This window comes from Salvelinus alpinus, chromosome 25, assembly GCF_045679555.1.
Source record: "Salvelinus alpinus chromosome 25, SLU_Salpinus.1, whole genome shotgun sequence".
Taxonomy (NCBI): Eukaryota; Metazoa; Chordata; class Actinopteri; order Salmoniformes; family Salmonidae; genus Salvelinus; species Salvelinus alpinus.
In genome coordinates, this window is record NC_092110.1 from 3,245,024 (window position 1) to 3,259,591 (window position 14,568).

The 14,568-nt window shown below is 40.3% G+C and overlaps 1 protein-coding gene across 1 annotated transcript in view; it reads right to left on the reverse strand.

The window, feature by feature from the left end:
• Positions 1-260: 260 nt before the first annotated feature.
• The window catches only part of LOC139553179 (afadin-like), a 31,019-nt gene continuing 16,711 nt past the window's right edge, over positions 261-14,568 (reverse strand). Inside the window, exons 12-25 of the mRNA XM_071365210.1 lie at positions 11,958-12,101; positions 11,501-11,699; positions 11,152-11,246; positions 10,958-11,044; positions 10,778-10,843; positions 10,558-10,631; positions 7,200-7,318; positions 6,768-6,965; positions 3,936-4,021; positions 3,634-3,771; positions 2,834-3,478; positions 2,520-2,633; positions 2,038-2,285; positions 261-1,811 (exon numbers count right to left, since the gene is read on the reverse strand). Coding sequence (XP_071221311.1) covers positions 1,697-1,811; positions 2,038-2,285; positions 2,520-2,633; positions 2,834-3,478; positions 3,634-3,771; positions 3,936-4,021; positions 6,768-6,965; positions 7,200-7,318; positions 10,558-10,631; positions 10,778-10,843; positions 10,958-11,044; positions 11,152-11,246; positions 11,501-11,699; positions 11,958-12,101 — 2,328 coding nt within the window. The 3' untranslated portion in view covers positions 261-1,696. The remainder of the gene's footprint in view (positions 1,812-2,037; positions 2,286-2,519; positions 2,634-2,833; positions 3,479-3,633; positions 3,772-3,935; positions 4,022-6,767; positions 6,966-7,199; positions 7,319-10,557; positions 10,632-10,777; positions 10,844-10,957; positions 11,045-11,151; positions 11,247-11,500; positions 11,700-11,957; positions 12,102-14,568) is intronic.

Here is a 14,568-nt window from a genome sequence, read left to right on the forward strand (position 1 = left end):
CTACCAATAGGTGCCCTTCTTTGCAAGGCATTGGAAAACCGCCCTTGTCTTGGTTGTTGAATCTGTGTTTGAAATTCACTGCTCAACAGAGGGACATTACAGATAATTGTATTTGTGGGGTATTGAGATGAGGAAGTCATTAAAAAATCATGTTAAACACTATTATTGCACACAGAGTGACTTATGTGACTTGTTAAGCAGATGTGTACTCCTGAACTTATTTAGGATTGCCATAACAAAGGGGTTGAATACTTATTGACTTAAGACATTTCAGCTTTTCACTTTTAATGATTTTGTAAACATTTCGAAAAACTGAATTCCTTTGACATTATAGGGTATTCTGGTAGGCCAGTGACACAAAATCTCAATTTAATCCATTTTAAATTCAGGCTGTGACACAACAACATTTGGAAAAAGTCAAGGGGTGTGAATACTTTCTGAAGGCACTCTAGCTGTGAATATATAAAACTATTGAATGGTAAAACAATATCAACATTTCACACTATTTTCAGATTGACTGTAGTCCACCCCCCAATTTTTCCTGGGTCGAACCGAACAAATTGGCCAAATTGGCACTCCCTCAAATTACTTCCCATTACCTGTACCTACTGGACAATTGCATACGACACCTGGTGTGCTTGTGTGAAAAAAGCTCCTAAACCTCACCCCACCAGCTCCAGAGAAAATTCAGAGTTTTCTGTCCATTGTGGAGGAATAAATGCAAAAGGCGATATGAGGATTCATTTAAAAAGTATTCAGTAACCCATTATTCAGTCAATACATTAAAGAGGTTCTTATTTCTGACACATGAAGCTAAATTAACATTAACCACTGATTTCAATGTGACAGGTCTGGACAGTGAACACAGGCTAATTATTCTCAAACAATGATGTGTATAAACGCATAGCCTTCTGTATGTTTACTTATGTACTCAACCATATGTTTTTCTCTCTGCTGTAGGAGGTAGCTGTCTACTGTATGCATGGCCATGGCAGGACAGGAACCATGCTGGCAAAGACCAGGAAAATCTCAGGCATCGATGTCATCAATGAGATCAGAAGGGCTCAGATTACTGTACACGTGGACCCTTGAGGAGACACCCCTAAAACTAGTGAACTATTAATACAAGTAGGGTGTCCTGAGTTGTAAAGGAGGTGTACGGCACAGGGGGTTGGTGGCACCTCAATTTGGGAGGACATACTCGTGGTAAAGGCTGAAGCTGAATAAGTGGAGTGGTATCAAACACATAAAACACATGGTTTCCATGTGTTTGATGCCATTCCATTCTCTCCATTACAATCACTATTATGAGCCGTCCTCCCCTCAGCAGCCTCATGTGATGCACGGTACGTTTTGTTGTACATTTTGCAAAAAGATTAATAAAATCTTATTTTATTTTTTAAAATCCATGTATGTAAAAAAGCATCTACCTACCGAAGTTTTCATTTCAAGTAAACATATCACAGAAAACATGAAAATGTGCATTCGACAGTCTAAATGTAAAGATCAATTAGGAGAAAAGAGAAGTAAATATGCTGAGAAATCACAAAGATAGTCCACATTTTTCAACAGAATATAGATTTATAATATCAATTCTGATATCTTCTGATTGGTTTCTACTGTAGCTTATAAAAGGTTGAGCCTTGATCGATGAGCCTTGACCGAATGGTGAGGCCATCTTCTCAGGATCCTCATCTCAGGCTTTGACTTTGATGGAGGCGTTTGATCCGAGGGAGAAGAGACGTTGGCGCTCCTTAAATGTGAGATTCTCAGGTGTTGCATCACCTTTGTAGTTGTTCTCTTCCTGCCCTCTGCAACCAATCAATAACCAATCAATAACCCACACATACGGATGTAATTGAGAAGATCAATACCTATAGGTTAACTACAATGTATATCATGGTCTGTTATACATCATGATGCATTGCTTTCAGAACAAATTATGCCATTTAACTTTTGGTTTAGCCAGGGACATTGTTGGGGAAAAAACTGTTTTTGTGGGATACAAATGTACATTCAAATGAAGTTGAAACTTACTCTTTCGAGAACTTCTCATCAAAGTTTACGTTGAGTTCATTCGACTCTTGAACATTTTCTCCTGTTGGCGTGCCTCTATCTTCTTCCTCTTCATGATCATCATCATCGTTTCCATTCTGTTGGAACTCCTGCAGTCTCTGTTGAAATTGCCACTCCAGGTTGAGCCTACGGAGCCTGTCGGTCTCCTCTGGTGTGAGCTGGGCATTAGCCTGCAGATCCTGGATCTCCTGTTCCAACAGGTCGACCACCTAGATCAAGGAACAGACAGCAAAAAATACACATGTCCATGTAAGAGCAGGCAGCAACAAGCAAATTTTGATTTTGATGGACAATACGTTACGTTATTCTCTATTTGCATGGAAGTTCATTTTGTGAGGTCAGCAACACATCAAAAACACAAAATACACAAAATCAATACAACACTGTACAGTATAATATAGTAGACGCACTTCAAATAAAGATGTTAATTATTATTATGTTACCTGTAGTCTCTGCTGCTTCTGCTGCTTCTCCCGTGCATCCCTCTTCCATGGGTCTGGAGACAGACTGTTGTTCCCTTCTGATGACGGCTCTTTAGTCATGCTGAAGTATTGGTCCTGATTTCGACATTCGGCATTAATTGTGTATTTTATACTGGAAGTGTACACTATTTGTTTGTATATTCCTTCTTCATACATGCATATGAGTTTTCACTGTCATGTGTATTAAGACAGTTGAATTTTGACGACAAAATATGTGTATGATATATAAATATAAATATAAATAAATATATAAATATAAATATGATGTACAGTACCTGATGTCCTGGGGTGGTCCCTGGTTGTGGTTTGGCTAGAGGTCTCTGGTGGGATGTGTCTTTTGACTGGGTTGGGAACAGTTGGGACATCGCTGGTTGCACCCTCCTCAAGGCTTGTTGTTGGATCTTCTGTGAGGATGAGAGTGAGGGCTGAGGTTGCCTCATGGACACAGAGGATGGAGGAGGACATGTAGCTTGGCGATGCTGGGCTGGCAGTTGATAATGAGACCCTTGTTTTTGATTGCTGAGGAGGGCTTGCCCCTGGCCTTTAACCTCAGGGTTCTGGTTCAACTTCGCGGGCAGTAAAGTCGGAGTTTGTTGGAAGGTAGTCATTGGAGTGCGCGGCTGGGTGTTGGAAAGCCGTGTAGCAGGGATGTCTATGTGTATTGGCTGGATGGCAGACGAAGGGTTGTGTGACGTAGGAGTTCTCCAGTAGCCATACCCTGTGTTGTGGCGGCTCGGTTGGGTCTTAGTGGAGAGGCTGACAGTATGGTTGTAATGGATGTCGTGGGTAGAGATGCTAGGCTTCATAGGAAAAGAGGAGTAGTAGCTTTCCTGCTGGTTCTGGTTCCATGCATTGTGTATATTGTCCACTAGGGGGCGATCATTCTCCATGCACAGGTTCTCCTGTGAAAGGGCCTGCCGCTACGGAAGGAAATATTCAATTATTTTTAATTTGGCATATAAATTGATTAAGTGTAAGTGTAACAATTGCATATATGAAATGGTCCATACTTGAAATAGTTGGTTTAAGATATTGGGGGTTGTACTGCTTTATAAAGGATAATAGCTGGACATACCATCAAGGTCCTCTTGTTGGAGATCTGTCCATCTAGATTAAACGAGACTCTGGGCCCCTGAGGTGGGAGTTCAAAGGCTACTGTCTTCTTGTCCTGCGACCTTGGGGCTGGTAGAGTCAGGTATTCCCTGTGGTACATCTGATGGGGGAACATTATGGTGACTGTGTGTTTTTAGACCATTACAGATACAATGTAGACGAACCCACTAAGCCATGGATTACAAGTATTGACCCACTGTTTAAGCATATTTGGGTCCTTGAAAGCGCTATATTAAACCCATGTATTATTATTAAGTTACTTACATCAGAGCACAGCAGGTTGCTGGTGGAGACTGCAGTGATTTTACTGTCTGTTGGTATGACTGGATCAACTGGTTCTCCTTCTGGGCCTAGAACAAGCGAGGAAAGAAAGAAAATGACAGAACTGCCATGAAACATCTCTAAAAAGGGCTTTTCACACTACTCCCACATGAAAAAATACTATAGCGTATTATGGTATACATACTATACACTCTTAAAGTCTGCACATGCACTGCAGTGAACACCGTAGTATGTACTGTAGTATACTGTAGTATTTACAGGTAACTATAGTATAAACTATATACTATAGTAATGTTTTTGCAGACTGTAGTATATTGTAGTATTTACTGTAGTGTTTTTGCAGACATTACTGTAATATTTACTATACTGTTTTTGTTTTATTATCTTTGACATAGAAGTGGAGTATTTTCCCTTAAGGAAACCTACTGGAGAAATACTAAAATAGCACATTTTCCATAACCTGTAGGTACGACTGGGTTCTGAACAGAAAGTCCAGTACTTCTACTATTTTCTATAACCTTTAGCAAACAAATTATATGATCTATACTTGGCATGTAGGTTTCTCACTTATGGATGGCACAAACTGGAATATGAGGGAGGGAAATGGGCAGGGTATATGTAAATTAAATACTTTAGCATTTACTATAGTTAAAAAAACTGTTGTGTTTTGCGGACTGTAGTGCTTCTGTAGACATTACTGCAGTATTTACCACAGTGTTTTTTTGCTGATAATACTGTAGCATTTACTATAGTATTCTACAGTACACTGTAAAAAAAAATATCCTGTAATTGTCACAGTAAATTACTTTTTTACTCAACAGTAACATACTGTATAAACTGAATACAGTAGATTATCGTAAATACATTGCACAAATAGAATGCCACATTAAAAGCACAAGGGCAACATAATCAAAGCACATTCCCTGAAGCAAGAGAGAAAATGTTTTAGAAAATTATTATTATACATTTCATATTTTATTGGTACCTGTTTTTTTATTTTATAATTATTGCGTTGTTTGTGGCCGTGCTGTTTTATATTACAGGAAAAATATATAATCAGAAAGGCATATCATACAACAAAAACAAAAAATCCATTGTGAAAAGTAAGCCAAGCACAAACACAGACCCCTTGACTTTTCCCATATTTTGTTACATTACAGCCTTAATCAAAAATGGATTACATTTTTTTTTTGAAATCTCATCAATACTCATCATAATGACAAAGCGAAAACAGGCTTTTAGAAATGTTTGCTAAATTATTAAAAATAAATAACAGAAATACTTTATTTACATAAGTATTCATACCCTTTGCTATGAGACTCGAAATTTAGCTCAGGTGCATCCTGTTCCATTGATCATCCTTGACATGTTTACAACTTGATTAGAGTCCACCTGTGGTAAATTCAATTGATTGGACATGATTTGGAAAGGCACACACCTGTCTATATAAAGGTCCACAGCATGTCAGAGCAAAAAAACAAGCCACGAGGTCGACGGAATTGTCCGTAGAGCCCCTGAGGCACAGATTTGTGGAAGGGTACAAAAAAATGTCTGCAGCATTGAAGGTCCCCAAAAACACAGCGGCCTCCATCATTCTTAAAAGTTTGGAACCACCAAGAGTCTTCCTAGAGCAATCGGGGGCAAAGGGCTTGGGATCACTGATCAGACATGACAGGAAAGGTGAAAGCTGTGGGATGGAACCCTTGCTTGCACCTATCTAGTCTTTAAAGATCAGTGATTACTTCAAGGATGGAAAGAAGAAAGGATGCAAATAAGTGCCCTGTTTGAATACTTTCAAAATGCATCCTTTCCTTCTCTTCCTTGAAGTAATGAAGTGGATTGGTGGAAGCGGTGTGGTGGAACCCTTATTTTCACCTATCCAATCTAGCCAGATCAGTGATTTTTTGACTGAGCGGAAGGGATGGAGGAAGAGTGCATTTTAGAAGTATTTTAACCTTGAACCGAAAAGTATTCAAACAAGACTCTGGCCCTGTTTGAATTCTTCAGAAATGCTTCCTCCCGTCTTACTTTCCTCAAAGTAATCACAGATCTGAATTGGTTGGATTGGTGAACTTTTGCTTGAACCTATCCACCTATAGATCTGTACTTACCTCCAGGAAACAAGGAAGGAAGGATGCATTTTTATAAAGCACGGCAGGTAGCCTAGTGGTCAAAGCGTTGGAATAGTAACCGAAAGGTTGCAAGATCGAATCCCCGAGCTGACAATAATCTGTTGTTCTGCCGCTGAACAAGGCAATTAACCCGCTGTCATTGAAAATAAGAACTTGTTCTTAACTGACTTGCCTAGTTAAATCAAGGTCAAATAAAATGTGGGTTTTCACTCCACCTTGTACTTGATGGATGAATTAAAGTCACTATTTAGTAAGGAACTCCACTCACCTGTTGTCGAGGTCTTAATTGAAAGGAAACTCCAAAAACCCACAGACACTTGGCCCTTTGTGGAATGAGTTTGACAACCCTGTATTTAATTAGTCAAAGGAGGCCCTGTGCTTATAGAGCCAGGCTCAAAGTGTCCTAACACATTTCAGCCACCAGAGGGCTGTCTGGAACTCAATTGACAATAATGTGACTTGCATCTAGGGTTGCAAAATACTAGCCGAACTGAGCCAAGCCAAATCAAGCTGTACTGAACTGGCTCGGTTATACCTACCATGGTTGCTGGGACTGTGCTGAGAAACACCATGTGAAACGAAAATATCAGAGCCAGCACAGTTTGACTGGCTTGGATCGACGCAATAGTGTGAAAAGGGTGTTAAGTCAACTTTTCAAAAATAACACTATTGTTAGACTCACTGATCATGTTGGGGTTGGAGCGGTAAAGCTGTCTGTTCTTCAGCAGGGTCTGTTCTCTCTGTCTCCTGTTCCATCCATGGGAGTTATTACCCCATAGTCCTGAGGGCCCAGGGCTCTGCTCCATGCCATCATACAGGATCAGGGCCTTGCCGTTCGGCTTGGCATGGCTGCTGCTGGTGGGGGCACTACCATCCAAAGCTGGGAGAATCATAGAAAGGTTGGTTAGATCTAGAACATCTAGGTGTAGGTCTACTATTAATTGAGAAAGACTATTCTTACCATTCATTTTGGAAAACAACCACTAACAGGAAGCCATGAAATGAAATTATCTGAATTTGGTTTTGGTCTTAGATCATTAGACCTCTGTTGAGGGACTGTTCAGGGGAAAATGATAACAATGCAGAGAGAATATTGCCTTTGCTCTGCTCGTACCTGTAGTTGATACTGAAGGTGGTTCATCTAGCAGTGCAGCCAGACCATGGCATGTTGCCCCCTGCTTGGCAACCTGTAAAGTCACAACTGGCCCAGTGTGCATCATTATGCCTGCTGCCCTACAATCAAGACAAGACCACATCAATCACTGTGGATTCATCATGTTTTCAAAGCATAATCCTTTATTTGTTTTTCAGCTTATTTGAAATGACCATTGAACAGATGTAACAATTGCAGATTGTTCCAGCAGAAACTGTTTTCCAAAACAAATCAATCACATCAGGGTTAATGACAGAATAGTTATCTGTCGGACCTTCATAAATAAAAATGTCATACTAAAAAAAGGACCTGAAAGTTAGCCTTGCTGACACGCGAACCACGTGACTAGACAGCGCGCTGTGACTCACTGGTCTAGTATCTCGGGCTTTTAAAAGGGGAGGTTGGCTCAACATTTGAGTGACTTTTAGCGACTTTTTGATTGGTTCTCCAATGCACGCTTTTTGCATGAGCTTCCTCGTCAATTTGCTACTCCCCCACTAGAGAGGTAAACAAGCCAAGCTAAAGTTAGACTAGCTGGCTAGCTTGCCTAACTAACTAAAAGTGGGGGGAGAAAAACTCAGTGATGCTTTCTGAAAAGACGAGAGAGAGACGACACTGCCACATAGTAAAGGCCAATTTAGGAATTGAATTAAAATAGGAGCAACTTGAAACATTTCGAGTCTTTATGTGAGGGGAGGATCTATTAGCGGTCTTGCCAACATGCTTTGGGGAAAACCTCATTTACCAGCTAGTTAGGTAGTTCTAGTCTTCAGGAAGCAAGGAAAACAGCCTCCAATTCTGACAGTTGTGTCCCTGCTAAAGGCTTTGGTGGACAGAAGACAAAAAAAATCATGTGCTACAGACCGCTATATCGTCCGCTAACACAGGACTAGTGTACTTTTGTGATTTTGTTAAAAAAAACATATATAGTTTTTTAAAATCTGATTTCTCAGGGGGTGCTGCAGCACCCTCAGCACCCGTACTTCCCGCAGCTATGCCTAGAACTGTACTTCGATGGTATAGAATGACAGACGGATACATGTAACGTCGGAATGGAAATTACAGTGATGGACACACTAGCGAATGATTGATTGAAAGCTTTGTATTTGTACAAACGTAATGAGTAAGAAGTGTTTGTTTGCATTAAAATGTTTGCATGATAGGCCTATAAGACATTGAGTAGCCTTAATAAAGTGATAGTACAGCATCATAAATGACTGGGTGACAGGCAGCATAAGGGATGAAAGAGGCACTATAGAAAGTACTTTTACTGGATTCAACTATGGGATCCCACACATAACATTTTCTTATGCAAAAACTACTAGCATAGTAATCAAATGTGCTTCAATATCTTTATATTTTTAACCGACTACATACATTTGCTCTGAATAAGGATGGGAATTGAATCACAGTCAGCAGTCTAACAACAGTATCTATCCGTAGGGGTCAGGGCTCAAAATGAAAACCTGCCTTTCGGGAGAGTTTCAGCAAGCTTGGAGAACTGCATTCTTTTGTGAAAGAAGATGAGATCACTATATGAGCACATAATCTTCAAAAGTGGTATCAGGCTACGTTATTTGAGTGGCAGAGAGAGAATTAAACATGAGGAGCCATGTTGAGAAGGTATCGCTTACTAGATTATGGCCCATGTCGACTGTCTGCCTTACTAGGGGCCATCGCCACTCATAGATATTGTCTTCAAAGTGAAACACAACTTAAAACAAAAAGCTCTAGGTATTTGAATGTGTTCATTTTGCGTAATTTCCTAATGCAAACAAATGATACTGCATGACCTAGTGACAGAGAGAGAGAGAGAGAAAAAGAGAGAGCAGTGGGAATGTCTATGGAATGGAAGGCGTTCCTCAAGTACTGCAAGTAGCTGAGGTGGTTTAACTTAACAACAGAAGCCCATGTAGGTGGCTGTGGCGATGCCTGCCCACTTGCCCTTCAGCATAGGCATCACGACCCCTTGCACGGCGTGTAAATTTGAACACCCCTCCCTCTTTTTCCCCTGCTCTCTCTCTTCTCCCCCCTTTCCTGCTGTAGGACGCAGAGAAGATGAAGAAGGTAGTACCTGCAAGAGGGTGTTGTGGATGACAAAAGACAACGGAAAAGCTCAGAGACGCAAGCCAGCCGTCCACCACTGGCATACAAGGTTTGCCACAAATGCACTGGCTAGCTAGGCTACCTACGGTAGGCCTTTTCTTTCCAATCAATCTATCAACATAGTGATGACATATACTAGTTCGACAGGTCATTCACCCTCCTTAGGGTCTCAAGTTGGAAAACTCATAGCACAGAATCAGAACCAGAATCATGCTACTGTAAGTCTGAACAAGAATTGTTCCACTGCATCAGGATACAGAGAGGGATGAAATACACCTTCACTGAGTCCACACCTTCACATTGTCATTCCATGTTTGCTTCATGCATTATATCCTCCTGTAAAATAAAGTTCACTTTGTACATGCTTTCTGTTTTCTTTATCTTTACATGAGTTAATATTGCATTAGAGAGACATTTTAGGTTGACTTGATAAAATATAATAAATCTCTTTTGGTTTTGTTGGTCATACTTGTTGCAATCGGATCTTTTTTGGGCCCGACTGTGATCTATTAGTTTTAAGGGTACTTCATGTTCATGCATTGCTAGCTGATTTCGAGTTGATAGCAAGAAAGCTAAAGTTATAAGCTGGCTAGATTGGGCTGAACGATGCTAGCTAACATTAGCTATGCTAGCTAACGTTAGTTGCTACTTGCTAGCCACAAGATCGTAACATTTAACAGGTTGCAGTTGTCTAATATGTCACTTGTTTTAGTGTAGAAGGGTTGTTATAACGTTTTGAAAATGTGTGTGATGAGGTTTGTGCTAGCTAGTAGTGATGGGTCATTCGCGAACGAGGTGTTCACTCTTGTAGGTGAACGTTGGGAGCCGGCTCACATATCAGAAGAGCCAAATCTATTTATGAAAAAAAAAAATGTATTCAAATGCACTAATAAGTAATTTTTTATTTAATTATAAGTAACAGCCTACATTTTATAGACTATAATGATTACATTCACCTTTTCATGTTTATTAAAATACTTTTTATTCAAATCCATATGGTTTGGTTTCAATACTTCAAAACCAAATTGTAGGTCCAGCTAGTCACAAAAATAGATGAGTGTTGGTTCAATTGTGATTTAAAGAATGGAGCGAATTTGGAGCAGCAGTTTTTTTTTCTATGAGCAACGAGCAGTTTTAGCGGAAAGGAAATCATGAGCGGGATTTCCAACTGCTTAACTCTGATCTGAACATAGAACGTTAGAATGTTATCTACCTTTCCTGTGAGAGGCCCACGAGACTCTGTCCATCCACACACAGCAACTGGTCCCCAGCAGTTAACCTGCAATCCTGTCCAACACAACAGCATAGAAACACATGTGGAACATACGATTTTTAATGAGATACCAATGCTGTTAATTCAAATGATTCGAAATGTTATTGCATACTGCATCCAGTCAACAGGCATTATTTGAATTGTACTTTAGTTTTCTAACCATTTCTGCTGGTCCTCCTTTGACGATAGACTTGACGTAAATCCCAAGGTTGTCTTGTCCTGCTCTCTGTAGATGGGGCAAAATATGGATTATTGTCACTGATTGTTGGGTGAATGAATGAATGGATGGATGGATGGATGGATGGAAAATTTATGAATAAACGGATGGATGAATTTGTACCTTGGCCGCCACGATGCTGACCCCCATTCCACTGTTCATGGGTTTCGTCAGTGTAATAGTCACAACCTCAGGTTCTCTATGCAGTGGCTAAATGAAAGAAATAGAGAAGAGATCTCAATAGGAAAGAGGTATTCGAGAGGTATATGAAAAGAGTATGGTTAAAAATATGGATATGTTTAAAAAAAAAAGTGTACCGGGTTTGCGTCCTGTGCAGAGAAATGGTTTGCTCTGTTGAAGAAGATGGTCCAGGTGCCACCAGAGTGGGGGTGAGATATCAGAGTGCAGAGGCCTATAGGAAGAGAGAGCACAGCCTATTTAGATAACTATTCACAGACACAACACACAACACATGTTGTACAGTGCGTGCATTGTTTTGTGTCATGTGTATCATGCATTTTACTTACAATATAGCCTTTTACCATCCCGGATAATGCCTCTACAGATGTTGTATACCAGTTTAGACAAAAGTCCTTCTCTGTTTTATACTGAAACTAATTAGTCAGTTCAGCAAACCTCTTTTTAAAAAGCATGTATCTACAGTACCTTTGCGGCAGATAGGTTCCAGGAACTCTCTGAAGCCCTGCGGGATGCCATTGACCGTGTCACAGGAGTAGCCTTCCTCGGGGAGCAGGAAGGGCAGGTGGAGGTCTGGCCCCTCCTCCAGCTGGAGGTCCAGCCCTTCACTGCGCAACAACTCATCAGCACTGGCCTCTGCAGCCGCCACCACCCTGTCAATCACACCCTGAAAGGCCAGAGGAAGAAGACATGAAGGATATTTGAAAAACCTGTGTTTTTGGTTAGACTTTATAAGCCATTATAAATGCTGTATCATTTATTTGATGTTGATTGATTTTATTTGAGAAAAATACATATAAAAAACATCTACATAAAAAAAAAATACATACCCACAGTATAAATTACAATGCATATAATGTTTATAAATGCCCATAAATGTTTACGAACAATTAATTACAAATTGAAGGACTTGGCTAGTACTCACAGGGGGAATGCGGGGCTCGTTGGTATCGTAGAGGTAGCTTGTCATCAGTGTTCGAAGCTGCAAGGAGTTTAACTTGAAGCAGTTATTCTGGATGTTCTCTGAATCGTGCATGGAACACTTGTTCATGGTCAACAGCATTGTTACCTAGGAAATATCCATCAATCAAATCACCTCTTTACTACCTTGAACCTGATAAGATACATATTTTTATAAATGGCATGGGTTAAGTGGTTGGGTAAACACAGGTCTTGAAAAGGAGATTCTAAATCTCAACTAGAAAAGGTAAATTTCCTGAAGAAAATGTGTGTGCTTGCTTCAGCTGTTTCGTTTGTGACGGCACGTCTCTAATGTTGGCTTTATGGTAAATCATACACTGTAGTTGACCGGGGAAACATGGGAAAGTTATGCTGCTTTGAAAGTTGATAAACTTGTAAACACACAAGTAGGAGAAAATGCCCTTGAAAGATTATAAGGAGATTTTCACACTTGCTAGAGAGCTCTTCTTTGTTTACACCCATTCAGCATTGTTCACATCTCTTTAAGAATTCACAAGTAAGCGCATGTGAGGCAGCTTGGCATTGTCCTCCAGAAATTAGTCTTTCTTCTCCCACTGAGCTTTGTCGATAGCACCAGCTGAAATCAGGGCAGCAATGTTGTTGAGAGTTGTAGCAACACTGTAGCAATTTTCCATAGCTATATCTTTCCAAAAATCTGCGGTAGCAAAAAAGGATGTACATTGTACTGACCAGGGAGGCAGGCCCCCATTCTGTTATAGACAGAAGCCTGTGACATGACAGACCAATTAGGACTCATCTTGATATTTGGTATTTATTAGGATTCCCATTATCCGCTGCAAAAGTGTAAGATACTTTTCCTGGGGTCCACATGAAACATGACAAAATACATAGTACAGAACATTTATTAGTCAAGGACTGAAATACATACAGTACATTTAAAAGGTCACACATAGCATACAGGGGCGGCAGGTAGCCTAGTGGTTAGAGCGTTGGGCCAGTAACTGAAATGTTGCTGGATTAAATCCCTGACCTGACAAGGTAAAAATCTGTTGCTCTACCCATGAACAAGGCAGTTAACCCACTGTTGTCATTGTAAATAATAATTTGTTCTTAACTGACTTGCCTAGTTAAATAAAGGTTAAATATATATATTTTTTTATATATATATATATATATATATATATATATACACATTAGTACATACACACAATATCTAGTTTAGTGCAAAAAACAAGACAAGATACAGTTGAAGTTGTAAGTTTACATACACTTTGGAAAATACATTTAAACTCAGTTTTTCACAATTCCCGACATTTAATTCTAGTAAAAATTCCCCTGTCTTAGGTCAGTTAGGATCACCACTTTATTTTAAGAATGTGAAATGTCAGAATGATAGTAGAGAAGGAGTTATTTCAGCTTGTATTTCTTTCATCACATTCCCAGTGGGTCAGAAGTTAACATACACTCTAATTAGTATTTGGTAGCATTGTCTTTAAATTGTTTAACTTGGGTCAAATGTTTCGGGTAGCCTTCCACAAATTTCCCACAATAAGTTGGCTCTTGTAACTGAGTCAGGTTTGCAGGCCTCCTTGCTCGCACACGCCTTTTCAGTTCTGCCCACTAATTTTCTATAGGGTTGAGGTCAAGGCTTTGTGATGGCCACTCCAATACCTTGACTTTGTTGTCCTTAAGCCATTTTGCCAAAACTTCGGAAGTATGCTTGGGGTCATTGTCCATTTGGAAGAACCATTTGTGACCAAGCTTTAACTTCCTGACTGATGGCTTGAGATGTTGCTTCAATATATCCACATAATTTTCCATCCTCATGATGCCATCTATTTTGTGAAGTGCACCAGTCCCTCCTGCAGCAAAGCACCCCCACAACATGATGCTGCCACCCCCGTGCTTCACGGTTGGGTTGGTGTTCTTCGGCTTGCAAGCATCCCCTTTTTTTCCTCCAAACATAACGATGGTCATTATGGCCAAACAGTTCTATTTTTGTTTCATCAGACCAGAGGAGATTTCTCCAAAAAGTATGATCTTTAAACTGTTTTTATTGCTAGCTTGAGTTACCTGGGGTAGCAGAGAGTTCCATGTAGTCATGGCTTTATTTAATACTGTGCATTTCCCATTCTCTGTTCAGGACCTGGGGACTGTAAAGAGACCTCTGGGTGCATGTCTTGTGTTGTACTGATGTGTGTCCGAACTGCTTGAACAGACAGTTCGGTAACTTCAAAAAGAAAAGGAAAGCTGCACACTCTAGGAGCTCAGATGCAATAATTTAATAACCAACGTTTCAACAGACAAGCTGCCTTCATCAGAGTTCTGGGTTCGGTAACTTCAACACATCAATACCTCTCCTCAACTTTGAGCCAGGAGAGACTGAAATGCATGTTACTGACACGTTCCCTCTGTGTACATCTAAGTGTGATACGTGCTGCTTTGTTCTGGACCAACTGTCCTTCTTTGCCGCACATGACCCCACAGCTGGGCAGTAGTCCAGGTGCGACAAAACTAGGGCCTGTAGGACCTGTCTGTTCAACTAAGATGTCAAGAAGGCAGAGCAACACCCTATCATGGACAGACCGCTTCCC